The 26,001-nt window shown below is 38.7% G+C and overlaps 1 protein-coding gene across 1 annotated transcript in view; it reads right to left on the bottom strand.

Annotated features, from left to right (window-relative positions):
• LOC117379835 (FRAS1-related extracellular matrix protein 2-like) overlaps positions 1-25,721 on the bottom strand; it is a 262,201-nt gene extending 236,480 nt beyond the window's left edge. The window contains exons 1-2 of the mRNA XM_055226041.1: positions 20,720-25,721; positions 15,759-15,848 (exon numbers count right to left, since the gene is read on the bottom strand). Coding sequence (XP_055082016.1) covers positions 15,759-15,848; positions 20,720-25,721 — 5,092 coding nt within the window. The remainder of the gene's footprint in view (positions 1-15,758; positions 15,849-20,719) is intronic.
• Between the last annotated feature and the right edge of the window lie 280 nt (positions 25,722-26,001).

Below are 26,001 nucleotides of genomic sequence, written 5' to 3'. Positions count from 1 at the left end.
AATTAAATATGAAATGTAAGTACAAGTACATTTTCTTACAGTTATTACAAACACATCATACCATCTGTTGGTCAAACAAGTGAACTGTAACATGTATCATCAACCGTTATTACATAACATATTTATTCAACTACATGAAGCATAGACAACGAACCAAATATGTGTCTGGTATGTTAATAAAAGACATTAACGGTTAATCAAACAACTAAAGCATAAAAAACAAGCTTACTCTCGATATCACTCCAAATCACTAAATCGACTGAATTCTTCATCCTCGTGTTGCTTCTGAACAACTCTGCCTGCTCCGGAAATAGATGAAACTCCGCTTCCATTTCCATGTGGCAGCCATACTGTTACAGAAGCTTAAAGTGCCCTACTGCAGTTGATATATTTTAATAATTTCACATATAAGTTGCATCTGAGTATAAGTCACGCCCCTAGTCAAACTATGAAAAAAAAGTGTGACTTATAGTCTGGAAAATACGGGATTTCTATTGAATATTAAGATTTTTTTTTTATTATTTGCAGTGGTCCAAAGTTATCCCTCACTTAACTTATGCAGTCCAAGCATAAGTTAAGTATTCACCGCAATGAATTTATAACCACTTTTCACAATTTTCAGAAACCAGAGCCGTCATAATAACTAACAACAACAAGCATGGTAACGTGCACCTCTGGATTCTATGACAGTAAAATACTTCATAATTAGATGCAGACATATTTCAACCTACAATATATCTGCACAGGGGCAAATTTTGTTCAGATACATGGGAACAATTGGGCACGGGCCTTTAAGCTGCAAGAACTTTTTGCAAACCCACTCACCCAGATATAAGCAACACCTGAGAATCTGAGACACTAATTTAATCACTAATTTAATACATTCTGTTGAGTTGCCTCCATAACAAAACAAATGAACTGATGCATAAATTCAACCACGGACACTTTTATCTCTCCTCGATCCTACTCCTCTTACCTGTTAATTAATTATTCATATAAATACAATCAATCTTTAAATACAAAGCCTGCTCAGCTTCTCACATCTTTTATCCTCTCTTTAAATGTCCTCTCATTTCTCCAGACAACCAGTCAGATCACTCTTGTCCCAGTCTCCAGCAGGTCAAAGAACCAAAAAGACGCAAATGGAGGTCTATGAAACGTTCAGAGGTGTCCAGTAAAACACACACAAACATTTAAATTTTTCTTTCTTTTACTATGGACCATACGTGAATGACTGAGGGATTACACACACCTTACCTTAAGCCGTTGAATGCATCTCCTATAGTCCTTTTAGAGTGATTGGACTTGCATGTAGTGGGGATCGGAGTACTTCAGATGTGTTTGTGCATTTTGGGTGATTCTAGGACAGGACATCCCGCACACGTGAAATTCCACATTTTGTTAACAGAATTAAACCAGAATTAAATCTACTTTGATTCACAAATCAGATCAGGCCAGAAATTAGATTTTCCTGGCATGCATGTAAACGTAGTGACTCATTTCTGAACCTGCTGGGGTCTAAAAATTCAAAGATCTAAGTTTATCCCAAATATTTTTCTTTGTACCTGACCATTTGTGTTTTGCTGTCTTTCCTTGCTAAATTACCTAGCATTTTATGATTAAGAATGGCCTTTAGAAATGTTTCTATACCTCAACTAAAGAACAAGCTCAATAGATTTTGTTATTTCACACCATAACAAAGCTATACGTCCAAAAATACTGACACACTTTAACATTTAAGGCATTGCAGAATAGTTTTGTGCTAATATGAACAATTATCTTTGGCTTGGAGGGCTGAGAATTTGCCTATTTAAAAGATGGTGAGAGAGTGTTAGTGTGTGCCCTGTGGCCCTGTGTCTCTGTTTGGAGCTGTATAATTCGCTCTTAAACTACGCAGTGGAAAAAGCAGATAAGCCCAGGCATGGTCCAGCTCATCTCAACAAGTCTGGGACATTCCTAAGGCTTTGAGACAAGGGAGGGCATCAGCAGTTCATGGAGTTTAACTCCCACAAATAACAAGCTGATTATTATAAAGAATTATTGTTTTGGCAAACAAAACTCTGAAAAGCTTTCTGATATTATCAGTTGACTTATCTATTCTAAATTTGGTTGTTGGATTTGCTAAATTTAGACTCCCAAGAAGCCTTTCAGATCTGCCTAACTTCTTACAATATATTTTTAGAAACATTACTTCCATAAAGTGACATCAATATGCTACCTAGGGCTGTGCGATTATTGCATTGTGTTTACATTTCTGATTCAGATTGATCAGCCCATCCTTTTTTAGTTTGTTTAAATAAAAAATAAATAAATAAATAAATAAGCCTGTTCAAGTCAGGAAGCTTCAAGTCAGGAGTACCTAGCTGGAGCGTTAGCTTATCATGTTGTATCAAGGCAGAAGAAACACCTAGACAAGTAGGAAAATGAACCCAGAACTTTCTTGATGCTAACCACTTTATGCTACCAGTTTATGTTTCATCAACAAATCTATTGCTCAAATTATTTTTATCAATTACATGATTAAATACATCAAATAACAGAAATAACCAGAAATAACCATTTTCTTTGAGTTAGATTGATATGATAAATTACCTTTCAAAATATGCCAAAACGTCTAATGTAGGACAACTTTCTGTTGCAACTTTGGGCATAGGTTCAAAATGCCTGAAAAACAAAGAGTAGTCTACCATCAGAAAAGAATGATTGATTCACTCACTGAGTACGTTCAAAAACAAACGCATCCCATATATTTTCACTGCCTTCCTTAGGTTGTCAGTCAATACTCTTGCAAATCAATTTTCTCAATTTTTCTTGTCTAAAAACTTTTCTGACCCTGAAACTTTGTATTCCCATCAATCTTGTAAATTTGGCACATATTTAGCACATGATTCACTGCAGTGTGTACATTAAAAAGCAGTTTATTTCTTTCTCTTTTAACTCCTGCCAGTCTGATTTTTTTTTACTAAAAACTTTTTCGACCATGAAATGTTTTAGTCAACATAGGCTACAATTCTTTGTCAGTTAAAGCAGACCTATCATACAAAATGAACTTTTCAGAGCTTTCAGAGCTAACCATTTTATAGTTATTTCTCCTCATCATTTACACCCTCTCGTATTTGAGTAATCTTTAATTGCTCATTTTCAAGATAACATATTGTGAACTCCCGTTTTCACCATTGCCGGTATACTAAGCACATGATCCAGCTGCTATGCAAAACATTTAAATGGATGCTATGCTAGCCCACACAAATGACGTTTTTTAACCATTGATGTCAATAGATGCTATAATTCCTTGTCAGTAATCATACTTCTAATTCCTGCCAAACAGATTTTCTTGTCTAAAATCTTTTCCTAACATTATATATATATATATATATATATATATATATATATATATATATATATATATATATATATATATATATATATATATATATATTTATTTATTTATTTATTTATTTATTTATTTATTTATTTATTTCCCCAACATACTTAGTACATGATCTACCTGCATGTTACCACCTGTCCTAAAGATTCAAATGGATGCTATGCTAGTCTGCAGAAATGAACTGTTTTTTAAACCTTGTTGACAATATGGGCTTCGTTTAGCAACTCAAAAGAACATTTCATACCATTGCTAAAGGCGACAGGAGCTAATGCTAATGGGACCAGCACAGTAGTTTAATATATCTTTCACCTTCACCCAGCCCCTCTCCTTCTGTATCGCTTCTATGGCATCTGTCAAATTGCACTTAAAATAGTGTAGCAGCAGCCGATGGAAGGAGGGTGGGTGGGGGTAGTGTAGGAGTGGTGTGTGGGGGACAAAGGACTGCTGGGGCACCTCTATATGAAATTATATGAGTGCATGGCTTCAGGTGCAGTTGTGTTTACAAAATGAGATGGAACGGAAGACAAGGCATCTCTAGGGACTTTAAATTAAAGAAATGGGAACAGAAATGAGGTGAATGTCTTGCTTGATGGTATTCTATAACCATAATATCACACAGATATGACTGGGGATTCAAAACTAACACATTCACTCATGGTTATTTCAAAGTAATAAAACGATATATCTATTTCAAAAACAGAAGACAAAAGTATTAATAGCATATTGCCTTCAAACAAACAAAATATTCACAAGTCAAATTCACAAGCACCCATAGCCTTACACTGGTCAAGTGTCTTGTCCTGTGACACCATGGCTGCATGATTAAACATAAAATGACAAATCCTCTAGTGTACTTCAGTTTAGTAGCCCCCTTTATTTCACTTTACACTTTAAAGACCAATGTCACTTCACAGTTTCACTCTGTGGAGTCATCAATTTGACAAACCAAGATTAAGATAGGTGTAACAAAGTACTATTATCAGCAGATATTCCCAAAGTGGGAAACTCCTTTTGTCTATTCACTCACACGGTTGTATGAGAACCATTTCTCATGCAATGAAAGAGCTGGATCTGTGCCAAAGGTACATCAGCGCACATGTTAATCAGACAAAACAGCAGCAGAACCAGAACATTCTCCAATGGCTTCTCTGATGGCTAAAGGCTGGATGCTATGCTGTCAGAGATGTGCCAGTGTTGTGTCTGATTATAGAGCACACAGCTGGGCCTTAGATGCTGAGGAGGAGAGTGGAGGGTGTGCACAGTAGTAGGGGGCAGTATGGAGTTCGAGGGAGATGGTAGGGTGTAATGAGTGCTGGAGTGATACTGTAATGATCTGATGTTTCTTTAACTGTTAATGTGTTGTTGTTAATGTAACTGCTTGTGACACTATATTTATTTATTTATTTATAGCGGACAGTGCATGTAACAGTAAACAGTAACTGTTTAACATGCCAGAATTAGCCAAGAGGCTAGTTTTCATCTGTTGTCCGTTGCCATGATGTACAGATGACTCCTTGCAAATTTAAATAATTTACAGAGGACACAGAGAATAAAATAAATAAAATCATAGCAAAGACAAGCGAAGTGAATCATAGCGAAAACAAACGAAATAATTAAAACAGACAGGTTATTAAAAACAGCATGCAATTAATAACAGTAAAAGATTATGTTAAAAAAGCACAAGAAAATAAACAAAGGGCCAATAAAAAGATTTGTTGAAGCAGAATTACAGAGAAGCACATGCAGAGGGACAAACACTAGATGGCAGCAGCAGGAGTTTGGTGTTGACAGGTCTGATTTGTTAAAAGCCAACGTTTAAATTGAGACTTAAAAGAGCTGTATGTGGAGCTCTCCCTGATAGTTGTAGGGATGCTGTTCCACCCTTTAGAAGCTCTAACAGAATAGGCTGATTGACCAAATGCTGTCTTTCTGAATGGAATCAGACAGTCTCCTCTTGAGGCTCCTCTAGTGATGCGGGTTGAGCTTGATCTTAGTCTAACAAAGTCATTGAGCGGTGGAGGGGTGAGTCCATGTAAGATTTTATAAACAAAGCAGGCATCTGTGAATCTTATCAGATTCTCCCAACTTAAAATATTATATTTAGATAAAATGCTGCAGTGATGGATGTGGCGTGGTTTTTTGTCTAGAACTTTGAGTGTCTGTTTATACAGTGTTTGTAGTGGTCTGAGTGTGGTATGGTTGGCCTGGGAGAAGCTCGTCAGGCAGTAAGTCAGGTGTGAGAGAATCATGGCGTGCATGTAAATATTGGCTATATCGACGAGTTGATGGGAAGGTTCTATTGTCAGTTACTGGTCAGTTAGGAGACTGGCTCTGCTGAACCAAAACTGCTGTTTTGTGCTTGTTTTGTGTTTGTTTGGCATGGGTTATGGCCTACACTATCCACTGTGTTCAGAAAATAAACAATAAGAGGAACTATGTTGTGCACATCAAAGGATGCCCTTTTGCAGTGGGGGACCAAGTCTGGGTGTATAGCCCCCAGCCCAAAAAGGCAGATGCGCTAAACTGGGCAGTGATTGGCTTGGACCATGCATAATCTTGGAGAGACTGGGAGAGGTTGTGTACAGGGTAGTGTTGCCACATAGAGGGTGCAAATTGGTGCGGCACCATAATAAAGTGGCCCCTTACAAGGGTGTGATCACAGTCCTCGCCCATTGTCTCGAATCCCACCCCTCCTCATGCTGTAAACACCTGTAGTTACAATGTTGTCGGTTCCTCTGACACTTGCATGTTTCCCTGCTGGGGCACCCTCACCTTCTCTGTCCCCTGAGGGGCAGTCCCAAGAAGGGTCTGCAGACCTCCCAATTTTCTAAGGATGTGACTTTTGTGTGCCCCTCGTGGGTGATGGACTTTGATAAGGGGGGTTAGTGCAATGATCTGATATTTTGGTTTGGGCTGACACCTTTTCTTGTTTTGTAACTGTTAATGTGTTGTTAATGTAACTGCATTCGTATGTGACACTTGGTTGCTATGCTGACAAGTTGAACATAGGGTAAATTAATACTTTGTAGTGCTAGTAACTTAATACTTTGTAGTGCTAATATGGTCATGTTTTTATTTTGCCGTAAATATAAATGAAAACAGTAAATGGACTTTTCACTAGAGAATCACACAGAACTGGGATCACCACAATGTTTGGGCATTAGTTTATGAACTGGGTGTTCAATGTAGCTCTATGAGAACAGGCCTATAAATGAACAGAACACAGTAGCCATTTACTACAAGCCTACTTTACTACAGTTTGAACTCTTCTACTAGTATCATTAGCCTACGTAATTGTAATAAGACTTTGAACATAACCCTTTTTTTACTTTTTCAGTATATTCACTGCTTATAGTTTTATCATACTAAAAAAAACGTACAGCCCAAATCTTATATGTAGATCTGAACTTATATTTTTGTTGGTTTTGTAAGAGCTAGGCTATTGCTACGTACCTGCCTCCTTGGTTAGGCACGCACATATCAGCTCCACACATCACGAGCAAGTAAAATCTCATGTCTTACTCACGTTAATATAAATTATAAATCCTTTAAGAACGTAAAAGCGATTGTATAGCAGAGGATGCCATACATGTAAAGAGTCTTGCCCAAGGACACAAAAAAGATGCTAATGAGTGTGGGTTAAATCACTTTTGAGTGTATGATGGGCAAACACTCTTTAAGCTCTAGCCATTTCCTTATAAATCATACAATAAACTAGTAGAACTGTCATGCGAGTGAATGTGTGAATGTGGTGTGAGTCAGTCAGCAAAAGGCCAGTTGTAGCTATGTAAGTAGGACTGACATGATAATTGATTGATTATTGATCAATACATGATAGATGGAACAATCATTTCTGGAGGTCAATATTTAGCATGAAAATGAAATTTGAGCTGTAGAAGGTTGAATAGGCCTAACCCTTGAACTGTCAGTTCACAATATCTCTGTGAATAGTATAATACCAAGGACCGTGACGTCACCTGGTACGGCGCAGCTGGGGCTCCACCTGGAGCCAGGCCTGGTGTTGGGGCTCGAATGCTAGTACCTGGTGGCCAGGCCTTTGCCCACGGGACCTGGCTGGACTCAGCCTGAAACGACGACGTGGATCAGTCCTCCTGTGGGTTCACCACCTGCAGAGGGTTTCATAGGGGTCAGATGAAAGGAACATTGGGCAGCAGGCAAGGATGGGTGTCTCGACAACCCAGTCCATGGACACAACATCTGACTGTGGTGACGTGGAACATCATCTCACTGGGGTGCAGGAGCTTGAGCTTGTGCAGGTTGTCAAGTAGATATAGTTGAGCTCACATCCACACACAGCCTGGGCTCTGGTACCCAACTCCTTGAAAGTGGTTGCACTCTCCATTTCTCTGGTGTTGCTGCAAACTACATGTAGTACACATGTAGTTTGTGTCAGCAGTACAGTGACAGTACATGTGTTGTACACACTGTCACTTCTGCTGACATTTACTACATGTGTAGTACACAAACCGGCACTTCCGCTATCACATACTGCAGGTGTAGTACACATACTACATGTGTAGTACACATACCGGCACCTCTGCTATCACATACTGCAGGTGTAGTACACATACTACATGCAGTACACATGTACTGTCACTTCTTTTGGCACATATATGTGTAGCGCATAATATGTACGTCACATACTACACGACTTCTCCTGCTCTTCGTGTGAGCTCTCATTCAAAAAACTTTTATCTCTCTGTTCTGTTCCTGGAGCCATTCACTCAGCACTATTTTAACAGGCTCCTCTGCAGCAGCCAGACCCTCAGGCAACCATGACAACAAGCCCAGGCACAGTGCCTCAGAACTCGGGCTTTGTTATCCGTCTACATGTGCTCACATCAAATACGTGCATCCTTATTAGCAAAACCCTGGATTTCCCTTCTTGGCAAAGGCAAAATGACGTTGCTTCAGTATGGGAAACGTTGAGCTTGATATTTTTTACGAATATTCTTATGAGAAAATTTTAATATATGAGGATTTCTAAGGCAGTACTAGGGACAAAGAGAAAGAGAAACATGACAAAGAGAAAATAATTAATATGTCTCATCTGCTGAGTGTGCAATGTCCCAAAGCATATTCATCAAAAATCATACAGGAAAAACATTGTGTAAATGGTTGGAAAGTGGCCAGTTGAATATGGAATTAGTTTGTTATTGTGCCATATCAAGCATATTTTTGAATGAAAGCTTAGGATTCCAAGCTATGCTACAAGAGAAATGATCAACTGATTCCTTATGAACAATATACATTGTGTTTTGTTTCAATTATGTTTGGGTAATCCTGCAATTTTAGGTCACTTCTACATCCAGAGTTCAAAACACAAGCTAGCTTTAATCTTATAACATCATTATGTGCTAATTGAGAAAGTGCTTCTCTCCCTGATTATAAAGTCTATACCCCTTCATCACGCTTTTGCTATGCTCCAATTACATTTCCAAAAGAGATTTACCACTTTCAAGTTATCTGCTATTGATATTAACCTGAGTTATACTGCTTCTATACTACTATTATGTTAAGGTTACGTTAAGGTATACTTATATTCATCCCTTGTGAGGGAAATTTATTCTCTGCATCTGATCAATCATTCAGTGCCACTGGGGCAACCTGTCAGGATCGGGGACCCATCTCCAGATCTTCAAGGACCCCTAAGGCAGGGGTCTCAGACTTGTGGCCCCCGCCTTAATATGAAAGTTTAATGTTAGTGCGGTCCACGAATTTGATATGTATGGCACTTTACAGTGTTGTGTGCGGAGCTGTACGAAACTACCAATCACGGTGGGGTATATGTCTCTTGGGGGTGGGACATTGGCCGGGCTTTATGCAAGCAGAGAAACATTTTTCAATGAGTGAAAGTTACAGCAGTGTTGCCATGGAGTGTTTTCGTCCGTACCTGGCTGGCTGCCTCATTTCTATTGGGCACATGCGGACATTCGTCCCAGCGCGCTGCATTCACAACACAATAAAAGTTTTTTTAAGTTGCTGCCAAGCGGGACATTATACGTATATATACGTATATAAATATATACATATAATTTTACACACACGTCACTGGCAATTAGAGAGTAAATATGAGATCTCTCTCTCTCTCTCTCTCTCTCTCTCTCTCTCTGACAAAATAAATCAAAGTGATGCGTACAGAATACAGAATTTCTAGGCGCAGCCAGGGGCCGGAGAGGGTCTGGTTTGGGAACCACAGGATTTTATCTCTGCTGTTTGCAGATGATGTTGTCCTGATGGCTTCATCGAGCCAGGACCTGCAGCAGGCACTGGGGCGGTTTGCAGCCGAGTGTGAAGCGGCTGGGATGAGAATCAGCTCCTCCAAATCCGAGGCCATGGTTCTCGACCAGAAAAAGGTGGTTTGCCCTCTCCGGATGGGTGGTGAGTCCTTGCCTCAAGTGGAGGAGTTCAAGTATCTCGGGGTCTTGTTCACGAGTGAGGGAAGGATGGAGCGTGAGATTGACAGGCGGATCGGTGCAGCGTCTGCAGTGATGCGGTCGCTGTATCGGTCCATTGTGGTGGAGAAGGAGCTGAGCCCAAAGGCAAAGCTCTTGATTTACCGGTCAATCTACGTTCCTAACCAGTTGAGGTGGCTTGGGCATCTGCTTAGGATGCCTCCTGGACGCCTCCCTAGGGATGTCCCACCGGGAGAAGACCCAGGACACGCTGGAGGGACTATGTCTCTCAGCTGGCCTGGGAACGCCTTGGGGTCCCACCGGAGCAGCTGGAGGACGTGTCCGGGGTGAGGGAAGTCTGGGAGTCCCTGCTTAGACTGCTGCCCCCGCGACCCGGCCCCGGATAAGCGGAAGAAAATGGATGAATAGATGGATAATTGCGAACACATACCATATTTAGATCTCCATGTTACCTTTTATCGTTTAGAAAATGATATATTCGCCAAAAACAATGTATTAACATGTTTAATAAATTTCAATTTCATTTTTGACGCTCTGAGTCCTCCCTCCTTTTGCTCTCCGTGCTAAGCCATTCCCCCTTCAGAGCACAATCACAACACATGCACCCCGCTAATGCACATTAGCGGGACATCAGGTTTGTCAAGTTATAGTGTGCTTTGTATCCTGATCTTGCATATTTATGAAAAATGTCCATGTGCATTGATGGCATGGGCTTTGTGGCCTCTTTCAGCTAAACGTAAGGAGGGTTCCAAACATTTGTGGATGACATATAAATCCTCTTCAGGCATGTTTTTGATGAGCTAACAATGTTATAACATGGTAGAAAGCTACAGAAGTCAATTTTGCATAATACCTCCTCTTTTTGTTTTGTCTCACTCCTGCATGCTCAAGTAAAACTTGTGAAATTATTTTGTGGTATTTGAGAAACTACCCCTCCATGTTTTTGAAGTCCATACTTCTTCACCAGATACCATTACAATGCTTAAATTGCCTTTACTAAAAATAAAAAGTGCCTGGGCAATTTCAATGTAATTTCCTAATTAGTGAAAATACCTTTTCACTGGAGATGAAAGATTAATTGAATTTGAATCAAAATTGTAATTAAAATAACCCATCAAATGTTAGAGAATTACCTAACCTTATACTATAAACAATTATTCTGAAACTAGTGTCACGATACAAAAATTTCACACAATTTTGATACTAAGGAATAGCCTGATATGCAATACCAATTCAATACCAGTATAATAATTAAAAACATTCTTTAGACAGTAGAATGTGATTTTTGGCAGATAATAGTCTGTGTGTGGTTTTATACTTGTTCTGATAGAGGGCAAGATTATTCTAAAGATATTCAGGAAAGGTTCATTTCTGTCCTTCTGACTTTTTTAGTATCAATACCTGCTCAAATGACTATCTAGTTCTACTAATTGATAGTAATTTTAGTATAAATTAGTATCTGATTTTCAATACTTTAGATAACCTTATTTGAAATATGTCATCCTTTTTGTATTAGTTTGCACATATTTCAATCTTTTCTTACTTTAAAAACTTTTCAAAAATGTGTTACAAATTTAATGTAATTCACAAAAATAAAAATACAGTAATATTGCAAACAATTCTACCCCTCTACTTCTTGCCACAAAAGAACATAGTTATCCTTAATCTGAACACCTGGATAATCCCCCTTTAGCACACGTGTAAAGCATGTGGGAGCTTTAGCAGTCTGGAGGAGCAGTGCACAATGAAGCTAACGCTAATCTCTAAAACACTGGATTAGCAGCGAGACAGATCCAAGTATGTTCTGAGTGTCAGCACTGATTAAGCCCAGATAAAATGTTGATGCCACATTACTGCCCCCCGGGTGGTGAGGGGGGAGAGTGGGGTTGGGAGAGGGGGCTTATGGTCATGCAGGGTGGTCTTCAGATAAATGAGGTAGAAATAATAAACTAAACGTGCCTGTAGAGATGAGGGGAGGCTGGCACTGAAAATACCTTTTTTTAAAATCTGGTGTTCAAAAATTCAGCAAAAGATAATCCTATGTAATGCATATTCAGCATAGCTATCTTTTAACTTATGATTTTTAATGTATTTATTTCAAGCAGATTAATGAACGCATGTATCCAGTTCACTTAATGTGCATTTCACTTTTTTTTAAATTTACGATCGAAAAGGAGGGGGGAAGAAGAAAACATTAAAAATACCACCCCTGTTCTGCCCAGTTTCTAAACCTGTCCAAAAGCCCTAACCTTGAAGAAGACCTATTGTGCTTGTGTCTGCTATATCATTATAATCTATGACACCCATGGATCATTATGTTATAATTTGGACACACAATCACAATGTTCATCTAAAATTACTTAATAAAAGAAACAAGTCTGCTGACTTCTGTGTTAGAAAACTGCAGTGCCCAATGGGAGCTGACGTTGCCATAAGTATCATCACAACAAAATTGCATTTGGGATAAATTGTGTGGTAACTGATATTCTTTTAAGCGGTTATTCAACTAGTAGTTAGTATAAAGCTGGTAATAGTTTTAATGCTGAAAATTGCATTCTAATCTAGAAACAAATTGTGTTTAGATAGTAGAATAACACCAATTCAAATAAGAATAATACCAATTCCAATTATCATCATATTGGAATTGGTATTGAGTATTGTGTATATTTCTTAGTATCAAAAAGTTTTTATATCGTGACAACACTAATCAAGATATAAACAATCTCAGAGTTGGAGCTAGCCAAAAACCCTTCGTTTTCCAATATTTAACCAGTTTATCAATAAGCAAAAAGAATCTAATGCATTCATAACCCTTCTGCAGTACAAACACTACAAAGTGCTATTGATTTTGTGTGCGTGCTTTACATAAGAAAAAGCTTCAGTCAGACTAGCACATATTTATGAAGTCCATGATCAATCATCTTTTGTCCCAGTCTGAAAGAGCATGTCTGGAGAGATGCTGTGTGTAGACGGGGACACACAGCCCAAACCTGCAGCCTGTCAGAGGCGTGGGGAGAGCCAGCACTGAGTGAGGGGCTGTCCAGGTCTCTGCTTTAGTAAAGCCGACCTGAATGCACCCATGTCCCTGCACACAGGAGCAGACAGGAGCAAGCAGGAGCAGGCTCAGGGCTAAACCACAAGGACAGATTAACCTATAGAGAGAGTGACGGGTATATATTTCCTCAACTGACACACAGGCAGGCTGTCTAATACCCCTCCCAGGGACTACAAGAAGGCCGGGTACTCTGCCCTGCTGTTTAGCCCATAGGCCGACACAACTATGAGAGACCTGTCCCTGACCCGATGGCGTCCCTGACCCTCTAGTTCACTGGTGGCTGAGCTGTGGGGCAATAGGGAAGCCCACATCAGCTCACCACCTCTTCCCGCAGGCAATACCAGAGAAATGAGTCCAGGCCCTCTCAAGGAGATGGGTTCCAGGACCCAAGTTGTGCGTGGGTTGGTAACGCTCAACCTTCCGCACTTTTGGTCAAATATTTGGTCAAATCATTGATAGTACTTTTCAAGCTAATTGCTATATCAACTTATCGTTAAATATGTAAAGGTCAATATTTATCGTGAGTTTATCGACTTTTTCTTTGTACTAGGGGGAATCTAATACATCGGATTTCAAAATTTTATATTGTGACAGGCTAAATAATAGTCAGAGCTTTTGCTGTCACAATCTACTTTTTGTTGTCACATTTCCCTTTTAGTCAACTAACTGATGCACAAGGCATGTCTATAGTTGACCAAGAATGTTTTTATAAGGTTACAGCCCTAGTAAACGAGAGTATTCCCTGTTTAACTGAGTTAAGTGCATTGTTTAACTCATGTGTCTTTACTTCATTTCTTTCCCCAGATGAAACGGTGGCACAGACATCCACCAACATCTTAGTATGTTTACCGTCCGAGTCACACCATTACTCATCTGAGGCTAGGACAGGTCTGACAAACAGGAGACACATGAGTTTTCAGCACGAGTTTTGGTAAAGAGCACCAACCTGCAGCTGGAGACACTCACACTAAACGTGACAGAGGTGTGGACAGGCCAGGAAATAATATCTTATCACTGAAAAGGCAGGCTGGGAGCCAAAACATGTAGGCTACTTCAAAATAATAGTTTTTGTTAAGGCTGCAAGATTAATCACAAAATCGCAATTTCAATAGACATAATTACCAAATCACAAAGGCTGCAGTTTTTGAAGTACCATAATTTCCTCCACAAACAACAGCAGATCTCATATTTCAGAGAAGAACTCAGTTTAAATATTCAGCATGTGTGTGTTAAATGTGCAAATTAAACAAAACAACTCCCGGTTTGTGATCAGGTAATAATATTACACAATTCTCTGACCAAAGTTATAATGTTTATTATGCATTCTGAGCATCCCAATTATTCATACCAATGAGCTTATAAGCACTTTTTTACAACTCACAAGACCAGAGTGGGGTTTTGTTGTCATGGTAAAGCCAACAACTAACATGCTAGCACACACTTCCTGATTATCGGACAATAAAATGCTTTCAAATGAGACACAGCAGACTTATTTTGACCTCAAGAATTGCTCATACAATATATCTGTATATATCTCAAAATACATGGGAAATTTAAAATCATGATTAAAAGTTGCAGGGTTTTTTTTTTTTTTTTTTTTTTTTTTTTTATTGACTTAAAAAAACACTTTTCTATCAGGAGAATTTTGCACTAGCCAATACTGCATGATATTTTGGTGATAAATTGTGCAGTCCTAACTCATACTCTCCATCCATATAAGTAGGGTGGATGAGGTGTCTTGCCCAACGACTCAAGAGCAGTTGAAGTAGTTAGTAAAAGGATGAAAACTACTACTGTTAAATCGACAACATAAGGATTTTGTAAATTGTCACATTTCTATATAGCACTTTTCCACCTTCAAGGCACTCAAAGCTTTACATCACCATACCACTCACCCATTCACACACCAGTCTATGTGGACACTGGAGGCATGGAGGGTTAAGTGTCTTGCTTAACCAATGATGTTCATGTCGAGAGCGGGATTCGAGTCACCAACCTTCAGATCAGAGGATGAACACACTACTGTCACTTATTGACTAGTAGAAAGTTTTGTACACCCGTGTAACTTAGACCAAAGTTTTGTACACCCATGTAACTTTGTTCGTCTGCTCCAAACCACATACTTTTACGGACAGAGGATTGGCTGAAGACCTCTCCTTTAAAAGCATCCAAGCTAATCATTGACAATTAGAAATGACTGAATTCATCTCGATTAAAAGTGGATTAAAGGCGCTTTACCAAGCTCCTGGGGTCAAAATATGTCAGCTGCTTACTGTCTGTATCTAAATTATAAAGTTTTATTGTTGGATAATCAGGAAGTGTGCAGTTAACACGCTAGCTGTTGTTAGCTTTACAAAGAAGGCAAACTCTGTCTGTTCTAGCTTATAAACTCATCATAGTGAATAACTAGGATGCCTATAAAGTGTAAGGTAAGTGAGGAATAACTTTGGACGACTGCAAATTGTTTAAAATAAACTAGTTCTGTTTTTCACACTTTTAAGAGTTAAAAATCAAGTACAACTGCTTTAATTTCACAGCGCTAGTGGAAACAACATAATGACATTGAATCTTCAATAACTCCACAAAATTCATACCGAAACTGTCTAAATGTAAGACAAGGAAACAACTCTGCAAAACCCATCAAACACTTCCCTCTGACTGTGTTAACTTTAAACAATGCCATCTCTCAGATGGCATTAATTAAGATTAATCCCAGCGACAGTAGAAAGAGGTTAATTGAATTCTCTCTTTTGGTGAGAGGTGGAATATGACTATGAGTGGTTATCCAAGCACAGCAGGCCCATTTTTGGCAAAGATATTTCAAAAAGCAGTGAACATAAGTATGTGCATGTGGGCGTGTGTGGATGGATAGACTTACCACTGTCCTCAATTGAGAAAGAGAAGATGTCACTGGTGGAATTTTCTCCATGTCTCAGAATATACCAGATCCTCATGTCGTCGATGTCCGCTGGGGAAAAATGACAAAACAAAATATATTAATTTGAAAGTAGGTAATTAAAGGGAGACAGAGGAGAGAGAAAGAAGGAAGTATAACAAAGCAATAAATGTATTCCATAAGAAATGGAATGTCTATTTCCACAGTGTTTTAGACTTGTTGGTTAATTTAATCCTGGATTGAAAATGGCAAGCACAGTGACCCGAAGAATTTCATCACTGAACAAAAATTCTTGAAAAATGTAACATGAAATGAAAATATTGACAAAAAAATAGTTTAAAGTAATGGACATCTGCTTGTTATGAAATGGGAGTATTTGTCTCTACTCTCTCCCATATATATATATATATATATATATATATATATATATATATTTCCAAGCTCATATCCTGGGAGCTTGGCTCAATCATTCTCCGTTACCTTTGGAGATGTTTCCCACCTTAATCACCAAATTGAGATGCTGTGTAAAACTTAAAAAAAATACAGAATACAATGATTTGCAAATCCTTTTCAACCTATTGAACTGAATGAACTACAAAGACATGATATTTAATTTTCAAACTGATAAACTTTATTGTTTTTATGCAAATATTCACTCATTTTCAATTTGATGTCTGCAACACGTTCCAATAAAGCTGGGATGGGACATATTTACCACTGTCTTACATCACCTTTCCTTTTAACAATAATCAATAAGCATTTGGGATCTGAGGACACTAATTGTTGAAACTTTACAGGAGGAATCTTTTCCCATTCTTGCTGAATGTACATCAATTGCTCAGCAGTCTGGGGTCTCCATTGTCGTGTTTTGCTCTTAATGCGCCACACATTTTCAATGTGAGACAGGTCTGGACTGCAGGCAGGCCAGTCTAGTACATGCACTCTCTTACTACGAAGCCATGCTGTTGTAACACGTGCATAATGCAGCTTGACATCGTTTTGCTGAAATAAGCAGGGACATCCCTGAAAAAGACGTTGCTTAGGTGGCAGCCTATGTTGCTCCAAAACCTGTATGTACCTTTCAGCATTAATGGCGTCTTCACAGATGTGCAAGTTACAACTGCACAATGGCAAGGGCACTAACACACCCCCATACCAACACAGATGCTGGTTTTTGAACTTTGCGCTGATAACAATCCAGACGGTCCTTTTCCTCTTTGGCCCACAGGTCACGACATCCATGATTTCCAAAAACAATTTGAAATGTGAACTTGTTAGACCACAGCACACTTTTCCACTTTGCATAAGCTTGGGCCCTGAAAAGCCAGCGGCGTTTCTGGATGTTGTTTATATACGGCTTTCGCTTTGCATGGTACAGTTTTAACTTGCACTTGGAGATGTAGCGACAAACTGTGTTAACTGATAAAGGTTTCCTGAAGTGTTCCTGACCAAATGTGGTAATATCCTTTACACATTCATGTTGATTTTTAATACAGTACCACCTGAGGGATTGAAGGTCACGGGATTCAATCTCGGTTTTCGGCCTTGCCGCTTGCGTGCAGAGATTTTTCCAGATTTTCTGAATCTTGATGATGAAATCCCTAAATTCCTTGCAATTGTACATTGAGAAATGCTGTTCTTACCCTGTTGGACTATTTGCTCACGCAGTTGTTCACAAAGTGATCAACCTCGCTCCATTCTTGCTTGTGAATGACTGAGCCCTTCAGGGATGTTCCTTTCATACCCAATCATGACACTCACCTGTTTCCAATTAACCTGTTCACGTGTGGACTATTACAAACAGGTGTATTTTAAGCATTCCTCAACTTTCCCATTCTTTTTTTGCCCCTGTCCCAGCTTTATTGGAATGTGTTGCAGGCATCAGATTGAAAATGAGTGAATATTTGCATAAAAACAATAACAGTTTGAACATTAAATATCATGTCTTTGTAGTCTATTCCGTTCTGCCTTCCTTGGAATTGGGGTTATACAAATCAGACTAAACTTTTCCTATTTTACGTTAATTTGGAGTAAATTATTTTTTGATAAATTATTACTATTTGGCAAATTCCAGAATAATGAGAGGATTTTTTTTAGACTATCTTTCATTACTTTCTTCAAAGTCAGAAGTTTACATACATTTCAATAGTATTTGGTACCATTGCCAAATATTTTGGATATCGTTCCCGTATTTCATAGTTGGGATGGTGTTCTCAAGCTTGCTTTTTGCTCCAAACTTAACAATAGTCATTATGGCCAAACTGTTTGAAAAGATGAATGTGGCTCCATCTGGCATCTGGAAATTACACCCAAGGATGAACCAGACTTGTGAAAGTCCATAATTCTCTCCCTGATATCTTGGCTGATTTCTTTTGACTTTCCCATGATGTTACAAAAAAAAAAAAAAGTGTTTCAGGTGTGCCTTCAAATACATCCACAGGTGTGTCTTTAATCAACTCAATTGGCAATAAACCTATCAGAAGCTTCCAAAAGTCATGGCATCACCATCTAGGTGTTCCCAAATTGTTTAAAGACATAGTAATCTTACTCTATGTAAACTTTTACTTTGAAGAAAGTAATTAGACAATAGACAATTAGAAAATAGAATAGAATAGAAAATAGATAATAAATAAATAAATAACATTTATTTATTTTATTTTATTTATTAATACATTTTTTGGTAGGGGAGTATATGGGTTTTTGCTTTTACTTCAAAATTTACTGATACCAATACCAATATTGAAACTAATGTCTACTAAAGTAACTAAAGAAACTAGTATCTCCACTAAAGTATCTCCAGACACCAGTGTAGGGATGGAAAAAGGCACTTATTTCCTCAAAGCACAGTTAACTTATTACACAAGAGATCCAATAGTGTTAGGCAACTGTTATTTATTCTCTAAATAACTACTGTATTTTCCAGACTATAAGTCACTCAGATGTGACTTATATGTGAAATTATTAAAATATATTAATGTGCTGTACTGCTATTCAGCGTTGTTCTCTATTTTATTGTTATTATTATAACTTGCCTTTAAAGATAAAATGTCTGTTCTTGGTCTCAGATTTTGTCAAATAAATGTCCCCAAAAAATGTGACTTATAGTCCAGTGCGACTTATGTGTTGTTGTTTTGTTTTTTTTCTTCTTCATTATATTCAGCATTTTTTGGCTGGTGCGACTTATAGTCCAGAAAATACAGTACAGGACAGCATTGTATGAATAAAAGTTTAAATTGTGAGATGTTCTAGGCTAAAATCAGCCTGTAGATAGTCTTTTTTACATCCAATTAAAGGCTCAACCAGGATTTTGTCTTAACCAATCATTGAACCAATCCATTAAATTTTTCAGTATCAGCACCGATATTCAATAGCAGAATCGGTATCAGTGCATCCTTAAGCTTAAGTACAGTAATCTAATAAAAATAAATATGTACTTTTAGCACTACTCTGCTTATTTAAAACTATACTGCTACAATAAATTATAAATTAAAACTGCCTTTGTGCCATACTTCTATAACCCATAAACAGTATTTACAGTAAAAAATAGTGCACGGTTAAAACACATGAGACCTGGTGCGCCCTGTGCTTCTATATTTGATGTGGAAATCTTTCTCTTCAAAGTGCTGTGTAAAAATGCATAGCCACCAGTTCTAAAGCCCCAGAGATGAGTCTTTTTGTCTGTTTACTTTAGTGAGACAGTTTAAACACCAGGGCCTCCAGAGAGCACGCAATGTGAATGAGGAACGGTGGTACAGTACTAATGCTGCTAATACCAATGGATGGGGTTGAACTATTGACATTTAAAGATGTTAACTTGGAATACTGCAGTTTTTGCATTTATTTTTTTTTTTTTTTTTCATCAATGAAGCTAAGTAAACAACTATTATGGGTCAGGACAGTTGTTTCCAAATGGTTCTCATCCAACAATATCTGAAAATGGCACACATCTAGCAAAAAATCTAGAGAAATGTATATTAATAACTTGTAAATACAGATTTTTTTTTTTTTTTTTTTAATATAGTTAGGTGGGTACAGTTACATTTGTTTTCCCATTTATACTTCTAAAAAAAATCTACAATTTGGTTGAGAAGCCATGATAAAAACTGTGAAGCTGTATTTATTTCTTTATTTTTTAGCATAATGGAGCACAGGATCATCCCATTTACTTTTAATATAACACAATGCATTTAAAACCTACATCCTTGGTACATAAAGATTACATTAGCAGTATTATTACATTAGTAGTATTGTGAGAGAGAGAGTAATTGGAGTTTGAAAGGCTGCTAACTTTCTTGCTTGTAAATACTCTATTTTTAGGCTAGAGAAGACTCACAAGTGCAATGTAAAAAGTCTATGGAATGACACTGCAAGCCATAGCATCAATCCATAACTTGCTTAGGAGTGTGACTTCTCATTAAGTTTTCAGTAATGGCCTCCTTTTCTAAATTTTTACTATTTGTATGAATAGTAAATGTTGATGTTAAATCATTAGGATAGAATCTAGTTTGTATAGCAAAGTAAAAAAACAGCTGTCTATTTTTCCATTATTGGTCTGCTCTAACTCTTACACAGGTACACTGATTCAGCAAAAGTTGCAGTTTAATGATTGAATAGATCATAAACCAACACCAACTTAAACCATTTAGTAATTTATTTAGCCTACATTTTTCAATTAAGTTTTTAAATATGTTTTGGTGGCTGGCATTTCTTTAGCATTTGAACTCAAATGCCATTTTGAACCTCCCTGTGAAACTGCATAGATATCTCCTATGGTTAGGTAACAGGATAAAATGTAGCAATATGACTGACATGAGGTATTTCCTCATAACAATATCTTAAAATACACAAGAAGTCAGTCTTAAATGAATTTGGAATGTGCTTTTTGAATGAACAAAAGACAGTGAACATGGATACAAATTAAGCTGAAATGTATCTTGTCTTACCTTGCGTGAAGCTTGTAATAGTAGCATTCCCTTTTCCGTGGTTGATCAGGTATCCATGCAGTGGTGGGGTAGTCACTTGGAAAATCACAGCATTCTGCAAACTGTCTCTATCCTCCACTTTGAGAGTCTTACTGGTGAAGACAAACCCAAGATGTCGACTCTCCAGAACTTTAAGTGTAGTAGCGCCTTTATTCACCACAATTTGTGGCACACCATTGTCCACAGGTAGCACTGTAATTTTCATCACTTGTTGCTTACGTGTTGCAAATACGGTATCGGGGAAAATGTAAAAGTCCATGTGAGTGCCATCTGTAACTGTGAATGAAAAGCTATCTTCCACACTTTCTGTACCGTCATGCTTGTAGCTAATCATATTTTCATTTAGATCTTGCTTGGTAAAAGTGTTGACTGATCTAGTGTTGTTAAAAAGTAGCTTTCCATGAACTGGGACTTGAGTTACAGTGAATTTTAAAAGTCGATCAGAAGTGTCTCCATCTTCAATTGTTAGCTCAAATGGTGTGATTAGCTTGTTTGCACCTTCCGTTACAACCAAGCCGTGTACTGTGACAACTGGCTTTTTGTTGTCTACATCAGTTACGGAAATGCGGAACGTTCTGAAGACAGGGTTATAGCCATCGGTCACCTCAAATTCAAAACTATCCATTTTAACTTCATCGTCAGCTGTATGGATGTAGTACACTTTGTTACCGGCTAGCTGAAGTTGAGTAAAGGACGATATTGGCAATCCCGGTTTATCCGTGCATTCCAAGTGTCCCCTCATTGGCGCTCTGGTGATTGTGAAAACTAAATGCTCATCTGGGCTATTCAAATCCGTAGTGCTAAGCAGATCTGTCGTTAACGTAACTCTACTGCCTTCTTTTAGGGATACACCTTTACTGACAACATCTGGGAACACCATGTCAATACCACCCACTGTTACATAAAAGTACCTGTCAATCAATGGATTTATTCCATCCGTAACATCAAATTTGATTAAATCACGAATTCCCTCTTGGCCGTTATGGATGTAAACAATAGTGCCAAGGTCAATATCATTTTGCGTGAAGTTCATTCCGACAGAGAGATTTTGAAACGTTCCATATGGGGTTGTTGTCTGTAAGTATCCCTGCCCGGGCCCATATCGGATAACATAAATCAATGTGCCATCTTCGGAATCTAGGTCAGTCGCTTTTAAAGCATTGTTGGTGATCACTTTTACTCCTCCTATTTCAATTTCAAGCCCGTTGTTAATAGCCATTCTAGGCGTTTCATCATCTACCGGGATCACCATGACAATAACAGTCTTTTCAATGCTAAACTTTCCATCCGTGAGAATTACATCAAAGCTGTCCTCAATGGTTTCAGAGTTATCGTGCTCATACAGAATACTGGATGCCTCTTTTATCTTATCCAAGGTGAAGTTGAAGACGGGAACAGTACCAGTAGTGAGTTGATTGAGAATAAATCCATGCTTGGGGGGTTTGCTGACAATGAAAGTAAGCTGATCCAAGGGGAAATCCGCGTCGGCCCCATTGAGAATCGGAGTGTCTATGACTACATTCATACCTTCCATCACTACAAACTCTCTCATGTAAATCTCTGGCTTCTCATCATTAGATGGAATTATGGAAATGGAGAAAAACCGTCTCTCGGAAAAATTTATGCCATCTGAACATCTGAAAGTAAACCTGTCCTCTACAGGCTCTACACCTTTGTGAATGCTTTGAACGTAGTATATGTGACTCCGCTTGATGTCCTTGATGGTGAATGCACTTATGGCTGTGCCTGATCTGGATCTTTCTGACCCCGGAGCAGGTGAGATGTTTTCCACATAACCGGATGTTGGCTGGACTATGATTGTGCAAAGAAGATCGTCGATAAGGGTGTCCACATCGTTGGCCTGTATGTGAATGCTTTCAATTGGACTTTTCTCACCTTCGATAACAGAGTAGCGTTCAACAACAAACACTTCCGGAGCCTGACTGTCCAACGGAAGAATAGTAACGTGGACTCTGACCCCAGTAATTTTATTCCCACCCACAGTCCATTCATCCGACATGTCTGTCAAAGTTAGATTAAAATAGTCCTCTTTTGTCATGATGCCGATTTCACCACTCGTATGCGCATACACTACAAAACCATTAATAATATCTGCTTGTGTAAATTTGCTAGCAGCAACCCCCCTAACCAGAATCTGTCCTAGCAATGGAGGATCCTCAACAATAAAAGTCAGTCTTAGATCATCTGTATCCTCATCTTGACCTTGAATAACATTATTTGTAATTTCTGTTGCACCATTTTCAAGAACTTCCATTGTTGAACCAATAGTGCCGGGTGGGAGAGCGATAGTTGGAACTTCATCGTCAATTGGTTTTGCATAAATTTTGATCGTAATCGGAACAACATGGACACCATCGCTTACATCTAAAATTATGGAATCTGCGGTTGATTCGTCACCATTGTGAGTATATGAAATTTTTCCTGTTTCAATATCGTCAAGGATAAAAGTGTCTCCCTTTGTCATGTCTATGAATGTATACTGAATATGTCCATGCGTTGGAGGTTGGGTAATAGTAAATAATATTTCTTTGCTATCTGTGTCTGTGTCCGTAGTGTATAGCTCTGCACTTGATATAATGTGTGTTCCACGTTCAAGCAAAGTAAACCCAGAATTTGTTATTTGAGGTGGCTTGTTATCCACGGGCTTCAAAAAAATTGTAAATACTCCCTCAGCATGATTTCCAGATATATCTTCGACAATATACTTAAACTGCAAAATACGTGTGGTAATTCCAAGTTCCAAATCTGGTGGCTTGTATGCTATTTTATGGTGGTTGATTTGCGCCTGGGTAAAAGTTAGCACTTCAGTGTTGGGCTGTTCTGTCAATACTAATGTTCCTAATACAACTGGGTTATTCTCGTCCGTATCTGTTGGAGCTTGTACAATTGTATACTTAAGATCTCTATCCTCAGAATCCAAATCACTGTAGCGTAAGAATTTTTTGCGAAAGTAAGTTAGCTGATACTCATGTACAGTCATTTGCAAAGTGGTGCCGGAATACAGCTCTGGTGGCAAATCATCAACAGGGATAATTTTGATAATAAATGAACTTTGATCTGATTGGTTGGGAGGGTCATTATCATCTTGAACCCTAAAAACAAACTGATCGATCACTGTACTTGTACTATGCGGGCCCGTATGTTTATAATATAGTTTTCCATCCATGATATATTGCTGTAACCATTCTGTAACTACTTTCTCGTACATCTCATCGTCAGTATTAAACCGCCACGTTGACGGATCTTCAGGTGCTTCGGCTTGGCGCAAAAGAACCTCCCCAATTGTGGAAAACGGTGTTTCTATTACAAATTTAATTTTCGAATCTTCCGAGTCTATATCTGCCGAACTTAGCATTAGTGACGAGATGGGCATCATTTGATTTTTGAATAAAACCAATCCAGTATTAGCACTGATAATTGGGGGCTCATCATCGGTTGGAACAACAGTAATCGGAAATAAAAATTCTACTTCGTTAGTGCCATCTGTCATTCGGAAAATTATATTATCGCTGTATGTATCGCTACCATCGTGTTGGTAAATCACAATTCCAGCATCAAGGTCAGCTGGAGTGAAAAATTTTCTCCTGGAACCAAGGACTGTTAAAAGTCCATGCCTCAAACCATCAATAACTGTAATTTTAACGTTATCTAAGTTATTCTCGTCGCTAATTTCCAAATTCTGAGAACTTGAAAGTGATCTGGACTGCCCTTCGTACAGTAACTGCCCTGTATTCCTAGTTACAACTGGCGCTAAACTGTTCATAGGCTTAACCACTATCATAAAAGCGAAAGGATCCGACACAGCTCCTTCTGTGTCCACAACCTCAAACTCAATTTGAAAAATTCGCTCCGCATCCGAGTCCACAGCGGAGGGCTTGTAGGCGATTTTTAAGGCTTTTAGGTCTCCTTGGTAGAATGAGTTTATTGGTAAATTCCTATCATCTGTACTCACTATGTAACCCTCCTCAAAGGACAAAGGTGACGTAATGTTGAAAATTAGCTCATCTGGATTAGATTCTTTATCCTCTGCTGCCAGCATATCCATGGTGATGGCTGTCATGACAAACTGGTCTACTTCCATTATCATCATAGCCACAAAGCTTGGTTTAGGAGCAGTGTTGTCCTGCCCCTCTTTAATCCGCACCAGAATTTGGAAGGACTCCTGCTTGAGCAAATTGCCTTCCTTATCATATAACTCCAACAGCATGGGAATATAATCTCTATTGGGAGACTTCAAAGCAAAAGTGTGCTGATAGCGAACATTCTTGTTAATAAAATCATCGCAGTTCACCATGCTTCCCAGGCTGTCCTTCTCCTCAAGTTTGCCGTACCTGGGTAGCACACTGCCACTTGAAAGAGAAACAATTTTGCATTGTTGCGTGGCTCTGTCAAATGTAAATTCCAATATTCTTTTGTCAATAGGGTTACTGGTGCCAAGTAGTCTCTCAACAGTCAGCGGTAGATTTTTGGTCAACACTTCCAGCTGAGTGAATACTACTTCAACTTCAATCATAAACGGGATTATTATAGTATCAATTTGCGTGTCATACCTGAGTTGTAATCTGACTCTGTCCCTCGAAGGACTCCTTGACCCGAAGTGCGAATATTTGACATCGTTTGGCCCAAATTCGCATGGAAACTTTTTAGGAGACAGTTCCCCGGGTCTCTGGGACAACGGATCTTTGTCCAAAACTGTAATGCTGCACCTATCCCTAGGTTGCACTTGAATCACCAGATGGTTAATGGGATCAATAAAGACGGATCTCCCGAATGGCACGCGTAAACCGTTGTTCGCCACCAGTATCGTATCCTCTGATAACTCGGTGCGAAACGCGTAGGATAATCCATAGCTGTCAAAAACCTGCGCGGCTGCATCACCTGCCCACAGCACCGTAATGAGACCACACCACGCTGTCCAGTGCAAACCGCTAATCCACGCCATTTGCGCAAAAAAGCAGCTCAAAGTTTTAGCGATGTTAGAAAAGCCACGGCGCAAAGCTGCATAAATCCCCGTGTGTGTACGTACCAAGGTGCACCATTCTTCCACAGCAGTAGCCGGACACACACTAGCTGACTCCCTCTAAACTTCTGTCGCTTGCCTCGAGCTGGAGTAAAGGATGATGACGTTTCCGCCCCTTTCGCTGCTCATTGGCACGGACTCTTGTCAGGAATGCGCCCACAATTTTTTTTATTATTATTATTTTTTTTACATGAATTAATTA

The sequence above is a fragment of the Periophthalmus magnuspinnatus genome, chromosome 13 (genome assembly GCF_009829125.3).
Source record: "Periophthalmus magnuspinnatus isolate fPerMag1 chromosome 13, fPerMag1.2.pri, whole genome shotgun sequence".
Classification (NCBI taxonomy): domain Eukaryota; kingdom Metazoa; phylum Chordata; class Actinopteri; order Gobiiformes; family Gobiidae; genus Periophthalmus; species Periophthalmus magnuspinnatus.
The sequence above is the reverse complement of the archived record's forward strand: the minus strand, read 5'-3'. Positions and strand labels throughout refer to the sequence as shown.